The sequence below is a fragment of the Phyllobates terribilis genome, unplaced genomic scaffold (assembly GCF_046119375.1).
Source record: "Phyllobates terribilis strain yellow unplaced genomic scaffold, ASM4611937v1 Scaffold_1__5_contigs__length_1240528914, whole genome shotgun sequence".
Lineage (NCBI taxonomy): Eukaryota > Metazoa > Chordata > Amphibia > Anura > Dendrobatidae > Phyllobates > Phyllobates terribilis.
In genome coordinates, this window is record NW_027362761.1 from 893,420,590 (window position 1) to 893,443,589 (window position 23,000).

A 23,000-nucleotide genomic window follows, 5' to 3' on the forward strand; every position below is an offset into this window, starting at 1 on the left:
ACCCTCCAATGTAGGGGAGGTCAGAAGTCATGGAACATTCAGATGATTGGGACATCTAGTGGCCACTATTAGCATACGACTGGAGCAAGATGGGGATTTTGGCCACAACACTGGTTGTGCATCAAAAGATCACTCTGTGCAGGTGACTGGGGAGGACAAATGAGTGTAGGAAAAAAAAATCCAGCCTGGTCCAAAATCCTACCGCGGCACAGTAAACACGTAGGGGGCGGCACCACCATATACTGCATGTGTGAAGCTACAAATCTATAGCATAAATTGGTAGAACTGGATTACGAAACAATGTAATTGGCTAGCCGTAATGTGCTAGAAAAGGCGGATCTATAGCGGGTCATTAACGGGTAGACTGGGAGGGGGATGCTGAGCCAGATCAGACCAGGAACCAACCAAAGCCAGCACGTGCAGGAGATGAGCAGTGGCCGCTCAGGAGTCCACACACAACATCCTCCATCACTCGCTGAGTCACTACGTCTACGCTCTGCTCACCTCCGATCCTCACATGTCACTCACGGATCAGCTACTGGGAGCCGACGTCACTACTGCGCGACCCACGGCAGACTAGGACCCAACACCCCTAAGAGCGGCTTACCTAGTGCCTGTGTTACCATAGCAACTCCTCTGTGACTGACGCTTGTGTTCTCCCTCTGGTTTCGGGTAGAGTATTGTGCTCAGGTATTTTAAGACAAGTTAAACAGCGCGAGTATTTGGAGGGCTCTAGAGCTGCAGATCCTGAAAACGTCGCATGTAAGGCGCGGGGCGATGACGTCATCCGGGCGCGAAGTTTTCGAAACAGACATCAGATGTGAGTACTGCTAGGTGCGGCCACTGCGCGCTATTCACTGCGTTATGTGTGTATGTATATCTGTATATAAATTAGTGCCGTGCTGTCTGTGCGCTATTCTCTGCTGTGTGTATATACACACACACACATATACAATGTGTGTTTGATCTCTTTGTTGTGTGTGTATGATATATATAAGAAAAAGCAGCACAAGCAAACAACTTGTAAATGGGTGGGTGCCCGTCCTCCAGGTAAATACCAAACCTTCTTACATATGAAAAAAATAGTAGAAACAGCACTCCAAAAATAGATGATTTAATAAATCATCTATTTTTGGAGTGCTGTTTCTACTATTTTTTTCATATATAATATATATGGTATTACAAGTTCTCTCCTATACAAGTGAATGGGAGGGAACTGCAGTTCCACTCCTGGCCAGGACATAATGTGTGGCGCTCTTTCATTTCCATACCTCACACCTCTGGAGACCGTGCCTTGGGACATCTATTGCAGCTAAGCCACACCACTATTCCCGCACTGTCATTTTCTGTGCTTACATTAATGTCCAAGGAGTTAACCTCATTATATGCGTTAAAAAAAAAAAAGTATTTGTCTATGTGCCGCAGTGTGAGCGCTGTCTTATGTAGTATCAGCCAGGTATAAATGGTTAAAAAAGCAAACTAGAGCCGGTTATTTGGAAACGAAAGAAGAGATTATGTCTTTGCTATTAATTAGTCTTATTTATTTATAGGTGAAATTGAATGTGTATAAATATTCCTCATAAGCAAGCATGGCTGCCCAGGTGTACACAGTAAGTATAAAGGCTCAATGCAATTTTGATGCATTATTTTTTTTTTTTTCTGCATGAAGATCCGCAAGTAAATTTTCCTATATTTAGATGCATTTTTTTTGTTGCTGATTTGTGGTTTGGTGCATTTTTAGAGCACTTTTTGGTGTGGAAATGTATGTAAAGTGCATAAAAACTGCCCCAGCACTTGTAAATGCATTTTTTGATGTGAAAAACTAGCTCCTTTTTAAAGGGAACCTTTAGGATCAACCCTTGTAAGCGTCTATATGGACATGAAGATTATAGGAAGCTGAATAAGGTGATACCTTGATATCTGCGATTGTCTTATTCCAGAGAAATCCACGTTTTTCATATATGTAAATGAGCTGTTCAGGACTATGGGTCGGACACTGATCTGCATGAGAATCTGCTTCCAGAGCTTATTTTACATGTAAGGGGAAGTTACCAGTGCGAGACACGTAGATCAGGAGAGCAGACTGTCAGTCATTACATGTCTCACACTGGTAAAGCTCCCTTTTAATTTAAAATAAGCTCTGGAGGCAGATTCTCCTGCTGGTCAATGTCCGGCCCATTGTCCTGAACAGCTCATTTACATATTAAGAAAAAACATAGATTCCTCTGGAATAAGACATCAGATCGCAGATAACAAGATATCATTTTAGTCAGCTTCCTATGACCTACATGTGTTGCAACCTCAAGTGCTGTGTGCTCCTGGCGGTCTATAATATTCCTCATGGTGCTCAAGTTTTCGGTCATGTTGAGCCTTTTTCCCTCTTCAATTACACGCACACAAATATACATAAAAGGACAAGGTATATAACAGTGAGGGATAGTCTGTTGCTGGGCCAGATGCGTATCAGACCATTTGAGACTGGCTTCTGAACATACGGCTGATGGTGAATCCCAAATCTATGTGCATCAGAACTGGTAATGTGAGAATGATGGTTTATACGGTAGCTGCCTCTTTAAAGGGGTTGTGCCACTTTACAATATACTGATATTTCTGCATACATTTTGTAAATAAAGATTTTTTGTAATTGAAATGTATGAAAAATGATGCCCCATTTAAAAGATATGTCCTTATAATGTTCAATACGGCGCCCCCTAGTGTTAGTACTACTGGCCGCTCTGTCCGTCCAGCTAACCCTCTTCTACAGGCCGAGCATGCGCAGTTCCCTCTCTCTTTGAAATGGCTGCCTGTGCTATGCAGTAGGATCCCTCTGCAGGTCAGCAGGATCTAATACAGCTTACTGAAAGCTGGTGTGTGCTGGGCACGTCTGCAGTGCCTGTATACAGAGTGATGTTCCCAGCACATCACCCAGGCAGGAGCTTCTCCCCTTCTCACCTGCCGCAGTCCTTGTGATGAACAGTATTACTCCCCACCCGCCGGATGACTTCTTTGCAGTGGGAAATGATCAGTAAAGAAGGTATCAGTTTCCTTGTCTTCTGATTCTGTCTGTGGAGAGCGCAATCATTGTGAAGAGTTTGTCCTCTGATCACTGCACTATGCACAGGCAGTGACAGACCTCGGCCCCGCAATGCAGAACACAGCAGTCAGATGACAAACTCCTCACAACTACAGATCTCTGCACTGTCAGCGAGTGAGAAGACAAGGAGCCGCTGCCTTCACTGAATCAGCTCCGCATGTCTCTGCCGCTCCTTGCACACCTTTCCCACTGGCTGTCACTATCTGTCTTCCTGATGCTCCTGGCTCTCTTCCCACATGTCCTCTGCTCCCACAGCTTCCCCGGTCCTGGTCTCTCCTTCACCTCTCTTCTTGGAGCCAGGAGCAGAGGCAGTGAATAGGCTGCAGCTTCTTTCCCTTCTCACTACAGTGCAGAGTGCAGGAGTTGTGATGAGTTTGTCCTCTGACTGCTGTGCTATGCCGAGGCAGAGATCGAGATCACAGAGTTTACTCTCTGCCTGTGCATAGTGCAGCAGTCAGAGGACAAACTCATCACAACTGCTGCACTCAGAAGACAAATAAGCCAGAGTGTTTTATTGCCTCCACAACTCTTCCACAATCCCTGTCAGTCTTTCCACAGCTTCTACCTCCTCTTTCCCTTGCAGTTTTGTGAGAGGGGGACAGACTTGCTATTAGGGCTTTCCCCCTTGGTAATCCGTGCCCCATGATCCCCATTGAAAATCTGCATGTTCTGTTCCCATGCTGCGGAATTTCGAAATGCGGTCCCAATGCACTTGAAAAACGCAAGTCAAATCCGCGTGTAAAATCCGCAAGTGTTTTTGACTGCCAAGAACATGCAGAAACGCTGCAGAAATTTTCTGCTTCATTTCTGCATCGTGGGCACATACCCTAAGGAGAAAGGGTTGAAGCCCCCATGTACACCAGATTAAGGTCAACCAAGCCCACTAATATTGGCAGGATTATCCAACAGGCTAATGTGTATGGCGGCCTCCTGACTCTCCCCATTGCAGGCGCGGGGACACGAAGTCGTACATGTAAAACTGCGCATGCGCACCACAAATGTCAGCGCTTGCCGAGAGCAGATTTCAAATACATGGGCGGTGCCAGCAGTGACTGAATGTGGTGCTGCCCCTGACTGAATATGAGGATCACACACCTATGACTGAACGAGCAGGTAGGATATAAGTACATAAAATGTTATAGAATCATTATAGTTGCACCAATTTTAATGAAAAAAGCTTGTTAGTGATTCACATTGCATTACTAGCAAAGCAATAGGGGCAGTGTAGATAGGACATGACAGGTTCTCTTTAAAAGTATACTTCGGGGTAGATACGATGTTTTGATCACTTCTTACTGCATGTTTTGCGGTATTGTAGTAACTGGAAAAATGCAATTCTGTCATTTTGATTTTTTTTTTTCTTTTTACGGCATCTACCAATCGGGTTAACTTTATAGTTTGATACAACAAACTCTAATTGATGCAGCGATACCACATGAGAATTTTTTAAAAAAAATTATATATATTTTTTTAATGGGAGGAAAATGAAGTTTATATATATTTTTTTTTAAATATATTTTAAACTTTTTTTTTCTACTTCACTTTTTAGTCCGTTAGGGCACTTGAACCCAGGGCTGTGGAGTTGGAGTCGGTATAAAATGAACAAACTCAGACTCCTAAAATGTATAATAAATTTGGTTCATTAGTACAGTGCAGTTTGTGGGGAATATTTTTTTCTTAAGAATTTGGGAATGTTCTGTTCCTGATCTAAGAATCTCGGCTTTTAGTTGAGATGAATCTGTGCTGCACTTTATGCACATGCTCAGTAGTGACCAGTGCTGTGGAGTCGGGAGCAGGGAAATTGAGGAGTCGGAGTCAGTGGTTTGGCTTACCGACTCCACAGCCCTGCTTGAACCAGCAATCGTCTGATCATTTACCACAGGCTGGACTTCATAGGAGCACCGTCATGGCAGGCACGGGGATTTTCAGCACACCCTGGATGTGTTTGTAGCTCATCGGCGAACCGTGAATCTTGTCGATGGACCTTGTGCATTAAATGCCTCTGTCAGAGATTACAGTGCCATTTTTAGGGGATTAACAGCAGCTGGTGGAGTTTAGCTCTGCTCACTGCTGTTAGAGGCGCATAATGACTGAGTAACACAGCTCCGGCCTGCCTCATACACGGGGACCAGAAATGACATACTGGTACGTCCTATGTTGGGAAGGGGTTAAAAATAATTTCACCTGACTAAAGTTTTTGTTCATTCATTGGGTGCTTGCTAGCCAGTTAGACAGACCAATAATCTGGAATGAGTATTCCTATATGGCCACGGCCCCACTAATAATTATTCGGTCAGTATTTTTTCTCAGGAGTGGGAGCCAAAACCAGGTGAGGAACAATCAGAGAAAAGGTATAATAAATGCACAATTGGTGACTTGTTTCTATCACCCACTCCTGGTTTTGGGTCCCACTCTTGAGAAAAAATACTGACCGAATAAGATTGAAGTGGAATAAGATTCTACAAGTGAACAACTGGCTACGTCGATGGTGCCGTCAACAAGGATTTGGATTCCTGGATCATGGAATGAATTACCTATATGATGGACTACTTGCTAGAGATGGGCTGCACCTTACGAAGACTGGAAAACGTGTATTTGGAAGTCGCCTTGCTACACTCATCATGAGAGCTTTAAACTAGAACAATGTGGGAAGGGGAGCAAAAGGCCAGAAAAAGCTATACAGCTGACACATACTATTGAGATCTCTGCTACTGGAAGTGGAAAGGAAGAATAAAAACAAAAAAATCAAAATAATAAAAATATGGGAGGAAGAGAAACCAATCACAAACTAAAATGTTTTTATACAAATGCACAAAGCATGGGCAACAGACAAGGAGAATTGGAACTACTAACACAGGAAAAGGAATATGATGTCATTGGAATCACTGAAACTTGGTGGGACGATACACATGATTGGAATACAAGGCTAGAAGGATACAACTTATTTGCAAGAAACAGACTTGATAAACGAGGAGGAGGTGTTGCATTGTATGTTAGAAAAGCGTATATCTGCACAGAGATTGAAGCTTCAGAGACTGGGAGTTCTGTGGAAACTGGGTAAGAATACAAGGAGAGCACAACGGAAAGGACACCATTGTAGGCATTTACTACAGGCCACCTGGGCAAGCTGAAGATATGGATGAACTCTTTATGTATCAAATGACCAAGTTCTCCAAAAAATATGACATAGTGGTCATGGGAGATTTCAACTATCCAGACATTTGTTGGGAATCTCTCTCAAGTAAAACTAACAGGTCAAGCAAATTCTTATCCTCTCTTGCTGACAACTTTATCTTCCAAAAGGTAGGGGAGAAAACAAGGGGATCTGCTAGTTTGGATCTAATCCTTATAAACAGGGAGGAAATGGTTGAGGAGGTAAAAGTGGCTGGGACCCTAGGAGGCAACGATCATGCTATTATAGAATTTTGGATAACTAGAGGAAGACATGTGAAGACTCAAACTTCAAGGTTAGATTTCAGAAAGGCAGATTTTAAGCGACTCAGAAAGAGAATAGGAGGGATCCAATGGCTGGATGTTCTTAAGGACAAAAATGTACAGGAAGGATGGAAAATTTTTAAAAATGAGATTCTCAAAGCACAATCATTAACTATCCCGAAAAGTAGGAAGAATAGGAAGCATTTAAGGAATCCAGGATGGATGAACACAGAACTAAAACACATGCTAGAAAGGAAATGTTTATCAAATGGAAAGAGGGAGGCATATCTAAAGAAGATTATAATGCAGTCTGCAGAACCTGTAGGGCACATATCAGGTTAGCTAAAGCTGACAATGAATTAAGGCTTGCAAGAGATGTCAAAAGCAATAAAAAAGGATTTTGGGGATATGTCAAAAGTAAAAGAAAAGTCAAGGATGCTATAGGATTTTTACAGGATGAAAATGGTGAAATGGTAAGAGAGGATGTTGAGAAGGCCGAACTTTTTAATTCCTATTTTGCATCTGTTTTCTCTCAGAAAGAAAATGTAACATCAACTGATCTTCACTGTCCTATTAACCTGGATTCTTCTATTCCTTTATCTGTAAACAGAAAGATTGTGAGGGAATATTTAGCTAACATAAATGAGTTCAAGTCTCCAGGTCCAGATAAATTACACCCCAGAGTACTGAAGGAGATCGTAGAAGAAATTTTAGAACCACTCTCCATAATCTTTGAAAATTCTTGGAGAACAGAAGAAGTCCCAGAAGACTGGAGAAGAGCAAATGTTGTTCCTATCTACAAAAAGGGAAAGAAGGTGGACCCAGGGAACTATAGGCCGGTGAGTCTGACTTCTATACCTGGAAAGATCTTTGAACAAATTATTAAACAACATGTATGTAAGTACCTGGATAAGAATGAAGTGATTAACCAGAGTCAGCATGGGTTTGTAACTAACAAGTCATGTCAGACTAACTTAATTTCCTTCTATGACACAATCACTGACTGGGTGGATCAGGAAAATGCTGTAGTTGTTCTGTGGCATTTCTTTGGAGGGCCGCACAGCCCTCCATGTGCTCGCCAGAGGTAGCCTGACTGCCATTAGGTACCGAGAGGAGATCCTCAGACCCCTTATGAGACCATATGCTAGTGCGGTTGGCCCTTGGTTCCTCCTAATGCAGAACATTGCCAGACCTCATGTGGCTGGAGTGTGTCAGCGGTTCCTGCAAGATGAAGGCATTGAAGCTATGGGCTGGCCCGCCCGTTCCCCAGACCTGAATCCGATTGAGCACATCTGGGACATCATGTCTCTCTCCATCCACCAACGTCACGTTGCACCACAGACTGTCCAGGAGTTGGCGGATGCTTTAGTCCAGGTCTGGGAGGAGATCCCACAGGAGACCATCCGCAACCTCATCAGGAGCATGCCCAGGCGTTGTACGGAGGTCATAAAGGCACATGGAGGCCACACACAAAACTGAGCCTCATTTTGACTTGTTTTAAGGACATTACATCAAAGTTGGATCAGCCTGTAGTGTGTTTTTCCACTTTAATTTTGGGGGTGACTCCAAATCCAGGCCTCCATTGGTTAATAAATTTGATTTCCATTGATGATTTTTGTGTGATTTTGTTGTCAGCACATTCAACTTTGTACAGAACAAAGTATTCAATGAGAATATTTCATTCATTCAGATCTAGGATGTGTTATTTGATTGTTCCCCTTATTTTTTTGAGCAGTGTGTGTGTGTATGTATATATGTATATATATATAATATATATATATATTAGTACAGACCATTCTCATTTAAAGATTTTTCTGTATTTTCATGACTTTGAAAATTGTACATTCACACTGAAGGCATCAAAACCATGAATTAACACATGTGGAATTATATACTTAAAAAAGTGTGAAGCAACTGAAAATATGTCTTATATTCTAGGTTCTTCAAAGTAGCCACCTTTTGCTTTGATGACTGCTTTGCACACTCTTGGCATTCTCTTGATGAGCTTCAAGAGGTAGTCACCAGAAAATGGTCTTCCAACAATCTTGAAGGAGTTCCCAGAGATGGTTAGCACTTGTTGGCCCTTTCTCTTTCCCCATGACGGCACCACGGAGAGAGGGGATCCGCCCTTCAAGGACAGGAAGCCTACAGATAAAAAGGGTGGCACCTCTCTCCCCCATCAGTTTGTTTCCTGTCCTTGACAGGGACCTACGGATGAAATCCTGAAGAAACGAAGAAGATGATTTTACTTACCAGGCCCGACCAGTCTGGCTCAGGCAGCGGGGGTTCCCTGCCTCGGCTGGTGCGGTGTCCTGAAGCGCCACAGCTGGGGTCAGCGGGCCTCTAGGGTGGCAGGGAGACGCGAAGCAAGCCGCTCTCTCCTGTGGCGTCGGGCCCAGGCGGTAAGTATAGGGGGTCCGGGGCTCGGGTTGGGAGTAGGCCTGAGCCCTGGGTCCAGGGTCTGGGCCGACTCTCCCCCACACGCCGGAAGTGACGCGGGAGGCGCCCGGAAGTGACGCGGCCGCAGGTCCCTATGGGAGCGGCGAGTTCAAACGCGTGCGCGGGAAAGGCCTAACATGTAGGACACAGTGGTGCCCTGGCCAGAGGGGGGCGCTCCCCACATCGGTGTGGGAGGGGGCGGTCCCTGCATAGCTTAAATTGCCAGGGAAGCAATGGGAAAATGCTTCCTGGCATACGTTGAAATCAGCAGTATGAGTGACCAGGAGGTGCAGTCCCTGTGCCCCCACTCACCATCTCCATCACCATCGCCTCAGACGAAACGCACGAAAGGACCCTCCAGAGGCCATCCGCGTCAACATATTCAAGGTGACGGAGGAAGCGGTCGGTCCGGCAGGTCTTCACAGCGTGGCAAAGATTCCGGCACGGCATCAGCCTCGGTGAAAGACCCAGCTACCAGAGCAGGTTCCTCTTCGAATGCGGTATTCCCTCTTTCTTTCGTCTAGGCGGTAAGTGATCTTCGTGAAAGTTTACTTGTAATTTGGGCCCTCTCCCCCCCCCTCTCTTTTTTTTCTTCTTAGGGAAGGAAGAGCACGGGGAAGTTTAAACACGGGGCCTGCGCACTTTGCGCAGCGGATCTACCCACCACATGGCAAAAGAGACTATGTAGCTCATGCATCGAGCAAACCATCTGTGAGGAGACCCCTAAGTTTGCTACCGAGCTCAGATCCCTGATAAAATCGCAAGTCGAAGATACCTTTTATTTCCCTTCAAAAGGGGGGGGGAAGAAGCATAAAAAAACTAGGTACCTTTCCCCGGTGTCAGAGTCTAGTAAATCAGATGCGGAAGTTGCAGTATCTGAATCATCCTGTTCATCATCTGCTTCCTCATCTTCAGAGGACGGTGGTCGTAACTGTTTCCCTATAGACGGAACAGATAGCTTAATCAAAGCAGTTAGGTCCACCATGGGGTTTGTAGACCCTCATCCCAAAAAGTCCATCCAAGAGATAATGTTCAGTGGCTTAGGTCAGAAAAGAAAGAGATCCTTCCCTCTTAATGATCAGATACACTATCTGATTAAGAGAGAATGGAAGAAGCCAGAGAGGAAAGGGTTGTTGGCCCCAAAAAAGAAATACCCCTTTTGAGGACCCTGTATGTTCTTTCTGGAATAAAGCGCCAAAAATTGACGTGGCGATAGCCAAAGCCTCTAAAAAATATTCCCTGCCGTTTGAAGACATGGGGGTACTCAAAGACCCTATGGACAAAAAAGCGGACTCCTTTCTGAAAGGAGCCTGGGAAGCGGCAGGGGGGGGGGTTAAAACCTGCAGTGGCAGCCACTTGCACAGCCAGATCCTTGATGGTTTGGCTGGACCAGCTGGAATCTCAGCTAAAAGACAAGGCTTCAAGGGAGGATATTATAGGGACCATCCCTGTGATGAAAGGCGCAGCGGCTTTTCTGGCAGACGCCTCAGCCGACGCCGTCAGACTGGCAGCCAGAGCAGGGAGTTTTTCAAATGCAGCTAGGCGGGCCCTATGGCTCAAATGCTGGCCAGGCGACCTCCAAACAAAATCCAAACTGTGCTCCATCCCGTGTGAAGGGGAATTTTTGTTCGGATCTACCCTAGATGACATCCTGGATAAAGCCGGGGATGACAAAAAAACGATTTCCAGTCCTCTCCGGTTCATCATTCAGGAAGGGTTTTCGGAGCAAAAAATTCATGCGAAAGAGGCCCCCCAAAGATCAGGACAGGTGGGAAGATAGGAGACAGAGGAAGGCCAAGGGGTTTATGTTCAACAGGCCCCTTAGTGACAGTAAGAAGCCCGCCCAATGAAACGCAGCCCCAGGTGGGGGAAAGACTTCTCCATTTCCTCCCAGCCTGGGAAAAGATTTCAAATGTGGGCTGGATTTTGGGCCTGATAAAATCTGGGCTAAAACTCCAGTTCCTCTCCACTCCCCTAGGAAATTTCCCCCGTAAGGTCCTCAGTGGTAGAGCAGTTGGCTCTAGAACAGGAAGTCCTAGACCTAGTGGACAGAGCAGTCCTGCAGGAGGTCCCAGCTCAGGAGGCAGGCGAGGAGTTTTACTCCCCCCTATTCCTCAGGAGAAAAACGGACGGTACACTCAGGACTATCGTGAACCTGAAGAATTTAAAAAGTTCCTGAATATACAACCTTTCAAGATGGAGTCAATAAAAACTTGTGTGAAATTACTGTTTCCAGGCTGTTTCATGATGGTCTTAGACCTAAAAGACGCCTACTATTATGTCCCCATTCACAGGGACTACCAGAAATTCCTGAGGGTAGCTATACCAATAAGGGGCACAATCAGACACTTCCAGTATGGGGCTCTTCCCTTCGGGTTAGCAATAGCCCCCAGAGTCTTCACGAAAGTGGTGTCTCAAGTCATGGCTCATCTGAGGGAGAGCAACATCCTGATAGTCCCATACCTGGACGATCTACTGGTTATAGGCAACTCGTTCAGCTACTGCAAAGACCAGCTAGCAGTAGTCATGGATTCTTTGACGAGTTTGGGATGGCTTCCAAATCTAAAAAAATCCAGAGTGGAGCCAGTTCAGCTACAGGAATACTTGGGTATCCTGTTAGATTCAATGAGTCAGGAATGCCGTCTTCCGGAAGTTAAAGTCCAAAATATGATAGCCCGTGTGTCCTATGTGAGGAAGCATCCAGTTATGACACTAAGGGGAGCAATGTCCCTCCTAGGTTCTATGACTGCCTGCATCCCGGGTGTCTGCTGGGCTCAGTTGCACACCAGGGTCTTACAATGGGAGATTTTGAGGGCGGAAAAATCTCTAAGAGGGCACTTAGGAGGTCGACTTACCTTATCCTCAAAAACTTTACTTTCCCTAACATGGTGGACAAAGGAAGAAAATCTAGGCAGGGGCGTCCCATGGACAATACTGACACCCCAGATTCTGACGACAGATGCAAGCCCCAGGGGGTGGGGGGCTCATCTAGACGACCGAGTGGCTCAGGGGGTCTGGGCAAAGGGGGTGGAAGGTTCTTCCTCCAACATGAAAGAACTTCGGGCGGTGAAGTATGGCCTCTTGGAATTTCTAAACGTGTTAAAAGGTCACCACGTGAGAGTGTTCTCGGACAACCGAGTAGTGGTGGCATATCTAAATCACCAGGGGGGTACCCGGTCCATCTCCCTTCTTCAGGCGTCAAGCTCCATCCTCCACTTAGCAGAGAGGAATCTAGAGTCCTTATCAGCTCTGCACATAAAAGGGTCAATGAATGTCACGGCGGACTTCCTAAGCCGGACCCAGTTGAGACGGGGCGAATGGGAGTTGAACCAGCTAGTGTTCAAAAAGATCACGAGGGCTTGGGGAATCCCATGTATAGACCTATTCGCCAACTGGAAAAACAAAAAGGTGGACACGTTTTGCTCGATCGACCCCAGGGGGAACCCAGTAGCACTAGGCTCTTTTTTGATTCCATGGGACCACCAGCTAGTATATGCCTTTCCTCCGATTGCTCTCATTCCGGCAGTTCTGAGGAAGATCAGGGAAGACGAGACGAAAGCGATCCTGATCGCCCCTTTCTGGCCAAGAAGGCCTTGGTTTTCCTGGCTGAGGATCATGTCCGTCTCCGACCCCTGGGTCCTTCCGGAAGTTCCGGACCTGCTGTTTCAGGGTCCAGTACTCCACCCGCAGGTAACAAACCTGCACTTGACAGCTTGGAATTTGAGAGGTCACTCTTGAGGGATAAAGGGTTTTCCCCCAATCTAATCTCTACCTTGCTGCAGAGTAGGAAACCTGTAACTACTAGGCTCTATGGGAAAACTTGGAAGAAATTCCTTTCCTTTGCAGGTACGGATATAGTAGGGGAGGCCCCCGTGGTTACCATCCTGGAGTTCCTTCAGAGGGTGTTGAAGCTGGGGTTGGCCACGAGCACGCTGAAGGTTCAGGTGGCAGCTCTGGGAGCCCTGTATAACTGCAACCTGGCAAGGGATAGATGGGTCTCCAGGTTCATCAGGGCATCTCATAGATCCAGGCCCATCCCCTCCCGGAAGACTCCTCCGTGGGATTTAAATCTTGTTCTTTCAGCCCTGACCAGAGGCCCCTTTGAACCACTAGGGGAAGCGTCCCTTAAAATCTTGTCCCTTAAGACGTCCCTTCTGGTAGCCCTCACCTCGGCTCGCCGCATTAGTGACATCCAAGCACTATCCGCAGGACCCCCCCCTTTACACAGATTCTAGAAGACAGAGTGACGCTTAGGACCGACCCTGCGTACCTTCCTAAGGTGGGATCCCTTTTTCACAGGTCACAGGAGGTCACCCTCCCTTCCTTCTGCGCAGCCCCAAAAAACAAGGGGGAAGAGGCCCTTCACACCTTGGACGTCAGGAGGTGCATTATGCAATATTTAGGGGCCACACGGGAGAGTAGGAAGGACAGGGCTCTTTTTGTGTGCTTCCAGGGATCTCGGAAGGGACAGAAAGTTCCAAAGGAACCCTGGCAAGGTGGATAAGGGAAGCCATTTCCCTGGCTTATTCCTCAAGCGGGGAAACAGCGCCAGTGGGCCTAAGGGCTCACTCGACGAGGGCAGTGGCAGCCTCCTGGGTGGAGAAGGCCGGAGCTTCAATCGAACAGATATGTAGAGCGGCGACCTGGTCTTCTCCCTCCACGTTCTTTAAACACTACCGGCTGGATCTAACATCGTCTTCAGATCTTACCTTTGGCAGAAAGGTTCTGGAAGCGGTGGTCCCTCCCTAATCTTCACTGCTCTTCAATCTCTGGTGCCGTCATGGGGAAAGAGAAAGAGTAGTTACTTACCGGTAACGAAATTTCTCGGAACCCATGACTGCACCCGTACATTCCCTCCCCTTTTTTCTTACACATGGGTGTGCACAATCGTTACTACCTGTTGTTTAGTCACAGGGTGTGTCTTAAAAAAAAATAAAATAAAAAAATACATATATAATATATATTAATAAAAATGCCATATTTGGTGTTACTAACCTGGCGGTCCTCTCGGTGCTCTGTAAACCAACTGATGCGGGAGAGAGGTGCCGCCCTTTTTATCTGTAGGTTTCCTGTCCTTGAAGGGCGGATCCCCTCTCTCCGTGGTGCCGTCATGGGTTCCGAGAAATTTCGTTACCGGTAAGTAACTACTCTTTTGCCTTCACTCTGCGGTCCAGCTCACCCCAAACCATCTCGATTGGGTTCAGGTCTGGTGACTGTGGAGGCCAGGTCATCTGGCGTAGCACCCATCACTCTCCTTCTTGGTCAAATAGCCCTTACACAGCCTGGAGGTGTGTTTGGGGTCATTGTCCTGTTGAAAAATAAATGATGGTCCAACTAAACGCAAACCGGATGGAATAGCATGCCGCTGCAAGATGCTGTGGTAGCCATGCTGGTTCAGTATGCCTTCAATTTTGAATAAATCCCCAACAGTGTCGCCAGCAAAAGCACACCTCCTCCTCCATGCTTCACGGTGGTAACCAGACATGTAGAGTCCATCCGTTCACCTTTTCTGCGTCGCACAAAAACACGGTGGTTGGAACCAAAGATCTCAAATTTGGACTCATCAGACCAAAGCACAGATTTCCACTGGTCTAATGTCCATTCCTTGTGTTCTTTAGCCCAAACAAGTCTCTTCTGCTTGTTGCCTGTCCTTAGCAGTGGTTTCCTAGCAGCTATTTTACCATGAAGGCCTGCTGCACAAAGTCTCCTCTTAACAGTTGTTGAAGAGATGTGTCTGCTGCTCGAACTCTGTGTGGCATTGACCTGGTCTCTAATCTGAGCTGCTGTTAACCTGCGATTTCAGAGGCTGGTGACTCGGATAAACTTATCCTCAGAAGCAGAGGTGACTCTTGGTCTTCCTTTCCTGGGGTGGTCCTCATGTGAGCCAGTTTCTTTGTAGCGCTTGATGTTTTTTGCAACTGCACTTGGGGACACTTTCAAAGTTTTCCTAATTTTTCGCACTGACTGACCTTCATTTCTTAAAGTAATGATGGCCACTCGTTTTTCTTTACATAGCTTTTTTTTCTTGCCATAATACAAATTCTAACAGTCTATTCAGTAGGACTATCAGCTGTGTATCCACCTGACTTCTGCACAACACAACTGATGGTCCCAACCCCATTTATAAGGCAAGAAATCCCACTTATTAAACCTGACAGGGCACACCTGTGAAGTGAAAACCATTTCCGGTGACTACCTCTTGAAGCTCATCAAGAGAATACCAAGAGTGTGCAAAGCAGTCATCAAAGCAAAAGGTGGCTACTTTGAAGAACCTAGAATATAAGACATATTTTCAGTTGTTTCACACTTTTTTGTTATGTATATAATTCCACATGTGTTAATTCATAGTTTTGATGCCTTCAGTGTGAATGTACAATTTTCATAGTCATGAAAATACAGAAATATCTTTAAATAAGAAGGTGTGTCCAAACTTTTGGTCTGTACTGTGTGTATATATGTATGTATGTATGTATGTATGTATATATATATATATATATATATATATATATATATATGTACCAACACAAGTGTCAAAATGATCTTCCTGATGAATGATTTTACATACAGACTGATTTCTCCTGCTGTTGTGCAAATGGAACAGACAACCAGTATAAATGATAGGCTATTAGCATGACAACCCCTATAAAGGAGTGGTTCTGCAGATGGGGACCACAGACCATTTCTCTCTTCTCATTCTTTTTGGCTGTTTTGGTTACTTTTGCATTTTGTCATTGCTCTCATCCTTAAAGGTACAGTAGCATGAGGCGGTGTCTACAACCCACAGATGTTGCTCAGGCAGTGCAGCTCTTCCAGAATGGCACATCAGTGCAAGCTGTGACAAGAAGGGTAGCTGCGTCTGTCAGCACAGTGTCCAGAACATGGAGCAGATACCAGAAGACGTGGAGGGGGCCGTAGGAGGGCTACAACCCAGCATCTGGACCACTACCTCCTCTTTTATGAAAGGAGGAGCAGTGCCAGAGCCCTGCAAAATGACCTCCAGCAGGTCACTAACATCCATAACTAACATCCATGTGTCTGCTCAAACTGTCAGAAGCAGACTCCATGAGAGTGGTATGAGGACCTGACGTCCACAAATGGGTGTTGAGTTTACAGCACAACACCGTGCAGGGCGATTGGCATTTGCTAGACAACACCAAGATTGGCAGATTCGAGTCTGTAGACGACGTGGAGAACATTCTTCGGCCTGCAACATCCTCCAGCATGACTGTTTTTTTTCAGTGGGTCAGTAATGGTGTGGGGAGGCATTTCTTTGGAGGGCTGCACAGCCCTCCATGTGCTAGCCAGAGGTACCCTGACTGCCATTAGGTACCGGGATGAGATCCTCAGACCCATTGTGAGACTATATTCAGATGCAGTGGGCCCTGGGTTCCTTCTGATGCATGACAGTGCTAGGCCTCATGTGGCTGGAGTGTGTCAGCGGTTCCTGCAAGATGAAGGCATTGAAGCTATGGACTGGCCCGCCCGTTCCCCAGACCTGAATCTGATTGAGCACATCTGGGACATCATATCTCTCTCCATCCACCAACGTCACGTTGCACCACAGACTGTCCAGGAGTTGACTGATACTTTAATCCAGGTCTGGGAGGAGATCCCTCAGGAGAACATCTGCCACCTCATCAGGAGCATGCCCAGGCGTTGTAGGGAGGTCATACAGGCACGTGGAGGCCACACACTACGGAGCATCATTTCCTTGTCTTGAGGCATTTCCAGTGAAGTTGGATCAGCTTATAGATTGATTTTCCACTTTTAATTTTGAGTATCATTCCAAATCCAGACGTCTATGGGATATTAATTTTGATCGTTTTTATGTTTTCCACTATGTAATTAATAAAAAATTGCAACTGGAATATTTCATTCAGTGATATCTAGATGTCGTATTTTATTGTCCCCCTTATTTTTTTGAGCAGTGTAGGTGTATGTGTGTGTGTATATGTATATGTATATGTATATATATATATATAATATATCTCTATCACACTTTTTTTGCTATTACTTTTATTTACTCATGCTACATGCTGCTTATCTCATATATTTTCACTCTAACAAACACATTACATGACACTTATTTTATTGTCAAACTACCGACATGGCCACTGGACCAGAGTCCTGTCAACCTCTTTGCTCTCATAGATATATCTATCTATATATACAGTGATGAGTAAAAGGGTAACAATGTTTTGAGCTGTTGGCTTTCAGGCTCCATATCTCACCATCCACTACTGCTTCAAACATAACACTACCTTCATTTTATAGACAATCATCTTGGCTCTCTCATACATAAATTTGACTTGCTACTATTTAGCATATGATTAGTTATGCAGATTCTTGTCATGTTACTGTTTTGCCCCTAAAAATCTAAATTGTAATTTTTATTATTTTGTTAGTATTTTGTAAATCCACTTTTGGCTTTCAACACTGCCTGAATCCTTCTGGGCATGCTCTCGATCAGATTCAAGCATGCCCTGACAGAATTCTGATCCCAAGTCTCTTCTACACGTTCCTAAATTTGGTGCCTACTGGTTGAATCACTTGGGTATGTATACAGCTTTTCCTTCAACTCTACCCACAAGTGTTCGATTGTGTTGAAGTATGGAGACTGTGGGGATCAATCCAGCACCTCTACTTCATTGTCATTGAACCATTTCCACCAATCTCGACATATGCTTCCAGTCGTTGTCCTGCTGGAACAGTGTGTCGTCCTTTTCATTCCCATAGTACTCAAGTGTACTCATCTTGTAGGATACTCGCCTATTGTTCAGCATTGAGACCACCATCACTCCTGGTCAAGTATCCAATGCCTTTTGCTGTGAAGCAGCTCCATATCATCAGGTTTCCTCCACTGAACTTGACAGTTCCTACAATTTCTCGATCCGTTAGCCCTTTTTTCCCGTGTTTCTTCCAGACCCATTTGCACCCATCAGAGCCTAGTCTATTGACTTTCGTCTCATCGCTCCAAATCACGTCTCCAATTTTCTACTGTCCACTTATCGTACTTATTTTCAAGCTCGAGCTGATGCTTCCAATGACGATATTGAAGTTGAGCCTTCTTCACCTTTTTTTGAGCCACCATTCAAGACTTGTGTAACGTGCGTCACACGCTGCTTGCATGGATGTCTGTAATCTCACTAACTTAGCCAAGATGATTGTCTATAAAATGATGGTAGTCTCACATTAGAAGCAGTAGTGGATGGTGAGAAATGGAGCCTGAAAGTCAAAAGTTCAAAACATTGTTAGCCTTGTACTTGTCACTGTATATATACATAGATATATACTGTAGTTTTGTCCTGATTCATAAGTTTGAGACTTCGAAACTTGTTGACCAATAAACTGCAGATACTGATTCCCTTCTTCTCATCATCATTTGACGGCAGTGCAGGTTAACCCATATTGTTGCAGTACCTTTGATTCCTTCCTCGTGGGTCTGCAGCAGCCTAAGTCTCTTTCAGTGGTTGTGTGCACACAACCTGATCAGGTGAGCACAATTGTGCGCATTCTTTTCCATACTATCTACCCAGATAAGACCCTATTGCGCTTTTTTTTTTGTCCCTTCCAGGTTTGTTCCTTTATTCAACGTGTTTACAATATTTAGTTTACACACCAATCCCAGCATTTGCATGTAACACGCTATGCATCTGGTATCCCATGGAAATGGCCACTTTGTGGCATACCACACATGCCCAAATAGACGGCTTAGGAGGGTCGATCCTGCTGACAGTTGCCTTTTTTAAAGTTTCTGGGGAAGCCACAGCTGAAATGCAGAAATAATGGACATTATTTCAGTTTTAATAATTGCACCGAAGGTCAATTTACACCTGGAATCAAAAACACATCATGTGCATTCACCATAAAAATGTATTTATTTTGTTTAACAAAGAATAATAATGTTTGCATGAATAATAACAATAATAAATTTTTCTTAAGGTTCTATATACTCACCAGAAAACAAAAAAGGCTAAGGTTTGGCAAGATGGTATTTTGAAGACATCAGGAGGACAACAGGTAATGTTTACAGTCTAATATGTTACAATTATAAGTCCGTACCCCATGTAACCTAAATAACATCAATGTACCTTTTGGCTAGAAGAATACACAGGACACAGTTTTAGTCCTCTGTATTTATGAGGTGAGAGCTCCCCTGTCCCTTGACTAATAAGTTATGTGTTCTGCGTAATTTTTCACTACTCCTTGTGTCCAGAAGGTACAACATGTTTATGCTATTTCTGCTAATAGAACAGTCTGCATTTACAGGATATTTAAGGGAGTCCTTCAGCACAAAATAACTATTCAATCCAAGCACAGGCACTGGATACGCCATTGGCATAGCCAAACAGTTCAGTGCACCGTCCCGCCTACTTGCTTTGTATGCATCTTCACTTTCCTCTTCCTTGATTGACAGCTCTGCCTTTATAGGAGTTAGAGGAGGCTAGAGATAAGGGGAACACAAGTAACTGGGAATATGCTCTGACTAGAGATGAGCGTTGTTCTACTCGAACTGTTTGCCAATCTCAAATTCGAGCTGTTTTGGGCGGTGTTCGAGCCGTTCGGCGAACACGAACAATTTGAGAAAAATTCGGCTGTTCGAGGTTATGTTCGATAACTGTTCTTGCACCAAAATCATAACTGGATTTTTTCTCAGTAATGATGAAAATTAATGTTAATACGCAGTTTGAGTGTACAGCGGGGTGGGGGGAGGGGCAGGGGATGGATCTCTGCAGGAACAATGAAGATCTCCATTTTTTTTTTTTTCTCTTTCCCGCATTTACAGTGGGGAGGTGCAATCTGTCAGCCTATCAGCAGCGCACACACGGAGCGAAGTGCTTTTTTTCACACAAGCAAGGGCATGTGTCATTGGCAGTGTATGTCACATGTCCTTGCCCTATAAGACCAAGCCATTTTCCCCGTCGCCACCATTTTCTCACTGCTGCAGCTGCGTGTTAGACGGCACCGCTGTTGCTGTGTGCGCTATACCTTGTTAATTTCAAGCCAATTTTCGCACAAATCTACAGATAGCTTGGGAGTAGGGAATAGTTGTGATTGCAGTCCTTTTAAGGACTAGGTTACAGCATTTCCTATGACTTTTATCAGGCAGGTCTGTGCTCTTAAATAGATAGATTGTGGGAGTAAAGACTAATTGTAATTGCAGTCCTTTTCAGGACTAGGTTACATCACTTCCTATCAGTTTTTGCCAGGCAGGTCTGTGCCAGTGCTGTGCAAGTTTTTTTCACAGCATTTGGCTGAATCTAGCAAAGCTAATCCTTTTTGGCCTATTGCAGAGTGTGTTAGTCAGTGGAGTAGCCTATCTGTGTTGCAAGATATACCACCTGTGTATAGAATACCAATTTTTTTACTGCACCTAGTGAAGTAAAATCTTTTGGGCATAGCATCATTCTATTAGTCCATCTATACTGACCTCCATCAGGTTGCAAACTGAATATATTTTTTTCTGCATCTACCTCTGAAAAAATATTGGGCTTCTAGCTGTGTGTGGGACTTGTTCTATTAATCCATCTATAGAGACCTCCATCAGGTTGCAAACTGAATATATTTTTTTCTGCATCTACCTCTGAAAAAATATTGGGCTTCTAGCTGTGTGTGGGACTTGTTGTATTAGTCCATCTATACTGACCTCCATCAGGTTGCAAATTGAATATAATTTTTATCTGCATCTAGCTCTAAAAAAATATTTGGCCTTCTAGCAGTGTGTGGGACTTTCTCTATTAGTCCATCTATACTGACCTCCATCAGGTTGCAAATTAAAAATAATTTTTATCTGCATCTACCTCTGAAAAAATATTTGGGCTTCTAGCAGTGTGTGGGACTCATTGTATTAGGCCATCTATACCAAGCTCCACCAGCTTTGAAATTAATAATAATTTTTAGCTGCATCTAGCCCTGAAAATAATTTTTCCCAATGGTGGTAGCAATAGAAATATGGGGCGCGCGCCTGGCTAACAAAAATATACGCTTCATAACACAAAACACCAGCCTAGCGCACTGCATTAATAAGATGGCATCATCGTCTCTCCCAGTGCTAGGCCTACTACGCAGGCTAGTATTCCTGTGCCTAAAACACAATGTATGGGTCCGCGCTAGCCACTAGGCTGAGGGGTATAAAGCTGCTGCTAACGCTTTATAACAATTCAATTGGCAGATTTTCACAGAGCTCTTCCACAACGCCCACCCATCGGGCAACAGTTGCCCACCCTCCCTATGGGATCTAGTGGCGAATAGTTGATGCCATTAATCAGAGCGTCAGTTGCCCCGTCAACGTGGCAAGCATACGGTAAGGCATTGGAAGAGTGGACACGACTAGTAGCAGGCAGACGGGTTGACCAATGTGAACAAGCCAGATCACAAGTCACCATAGAATTTCTCCACCAGCTAATGATGAGGGGCATATCAGGGGCGTCAGCGCAGCGGTGTCTGACCGGAGTAGCATTTCACTTCCAACTACTGAATTGGGGAGATGTGACAAAGATTCATCATCAGACAATCCATAAAAGGGTGGAAAAGGGGTCAGCCAAGTCAGGAATGTAGACATCCCGTCCCGTGTCACTAAAACTGATTTCTCACATCTTATCCCTAACACCATTAACATGACACTCACAATTTGAAGCAACACTAATGTCTACTGCATTTGTGATCGCCTTCTTCGGGGCGCTATGTATAAGCGAATTAGTCCCTCAATCCAAAATTACCACCAGTGGACGCTTATTACACCAGGAAGTAGTCATAGCCAATAATGCAATACGTGTACGCATACACCAATCGAAAACGGTTCCAGCGGGCAGGGGTACTTGGGTACTTCTACAACCCACAAACGGTACACTGAGTCGGGTAACAATAGTAAAAACATATCTAACCATCAGATCACAAAGTAATTTCTTCATATCACACATTGATGGAACGCCATTATCAAGATACCTGTTTCAAGCTATATTTAATAAATGCATAACATCGGCAGGGAACCACCCCAAAGATTACGGGACACACTCATTCCGCATAGGTGCGGCCACGGAAGCAGCAAGAGCAGGACTGTCAGAAACGGAAGTTCAGAGGATAGGGAGATGGCGATCCACGTGTTTGGCGAGATACATAAGACCGGACTTGTTATCCTAACGTGGTTTGTTTCTTTTACAGGTGACGCTAAGCCAACAGTGTGAGTGATAGGCCACTCGTGTATATATATTGGGCACAAAAAAGGGCGAAAGTCCGCCCAGGCGGGAGGAAATTAGAGTTTCATAACACATATTTCAACTGGAGAGGTATTAGAGGCCTGCTATGGCCACAGGTACTAATGGAGGTAATCAAGGTAGGGAGAGAGGCAAGAGGTCCGGTCATCTTAGTTATACAGGCCGGGGGAAACAACCTAGGTCATCACAAGAGCGCATAACTAATGGCAATAATGAAACTAGACACTGAGCGCTTCAGAGAATTTTTCACAAAATTAGCTATAGTATGGTCAGAGATTGTGCCGATAGCGGTATGGCAAGGTGCGCGAGACATCACGGCCATCGAATGGACAAGGCGGGTAATAAATATTCGGATGGCAAAATTTAGAAGAGACAGAGGCGGTGTAGTGATACGACACCGACAACTGGAAGGAGATAAAGCAGGCCTCATACGGCCCGACGGTGTTCACTTAATAGATATTGGACTGGACATATTCCTGTCAGGACTCCAGGACGGAGTGGAACAAGCGTTAAGAGTGATGGGTGGGGGTCAGAGTCCTGCATACGAGTACGCTGGATCCTCCGTGGCCTGGAAATAGAAAGGACATGTTGGAGAGTTACACTTGTTGGCCAACTTGCCGGAGTGGGGACCCAGGGCATGCTGCATCAAGCTGAATTATTTTAGAAATAAAATGCCTTTCTAATGGAATGAGTATAAAGAGTTAATAAAGCTGTGACCGATCCTCACCCATCAAGTTGTAAAAGTTAGATTATTGGGTTGTCCATGAAAGGGGGGCGGTAGGGGGGCTGAGCATCTGGGTTTGGTTGGGGGTCCCCAC

At 45.0% G+C, this 23,000-nt stretch overlaps 2 protein-coding genes across 8 annotated transcripts in view; one reads left to right on the plus strand and one right to left on the minus strand.

Annotated features, from left to right (window-relative positions):
* LARP7 (La ribonucleoprotein 7, transcriptional regulator) overlaps positions 1-779 on the minus strand; it is a 42,973-nt gene extending 42,194 nt beyond the window's left edge. For 2 of the 4 annotated variants that reach the window (XM_073640606.1, XM_073640597.1), the window contains exon 1: positions 505-594. The gene's annotated coding sequence lies outside the window, so the exon portion shown is untranslated. Of the gene's footprint in view, positions 1-504 lie in introns of all 4 variants that reach the window. The other 2 variants (XM_073640614.1, XM_073640590.1) reach the window with 2 other exon arrangements.
* Positions 357-23,000, plus strand: part of ZGRF1 (zinc finger GRF-type containing 1) — a 140,123-nt gene continuing 117,479 nt past the window's right edge. For 2 of the 4 annotated variants that reach the window (XM_073640549.1, XM_073640558.1), the window contains exons 1-2: positions 6,963-7,368; positions 18,911-18,988. In XM_073640549.1, the coding sequence (XP_073496650.1) occupies positions 7,000-7,368; positions 18,911-18,988 (447 nt within the window). In that variant the 5' untranslated portion in view covers positions 6,963-6,999. Of the gene's footprint in view, positions 835-1,550; positions 1,611-6,962; positions 7,369-18,910; positions 18,989-23,000 lie in introns of those variants that run through there. The other 2 variants (XM_073640577.1, XM_073640567.1) reach the window with 2 other exon arrangements.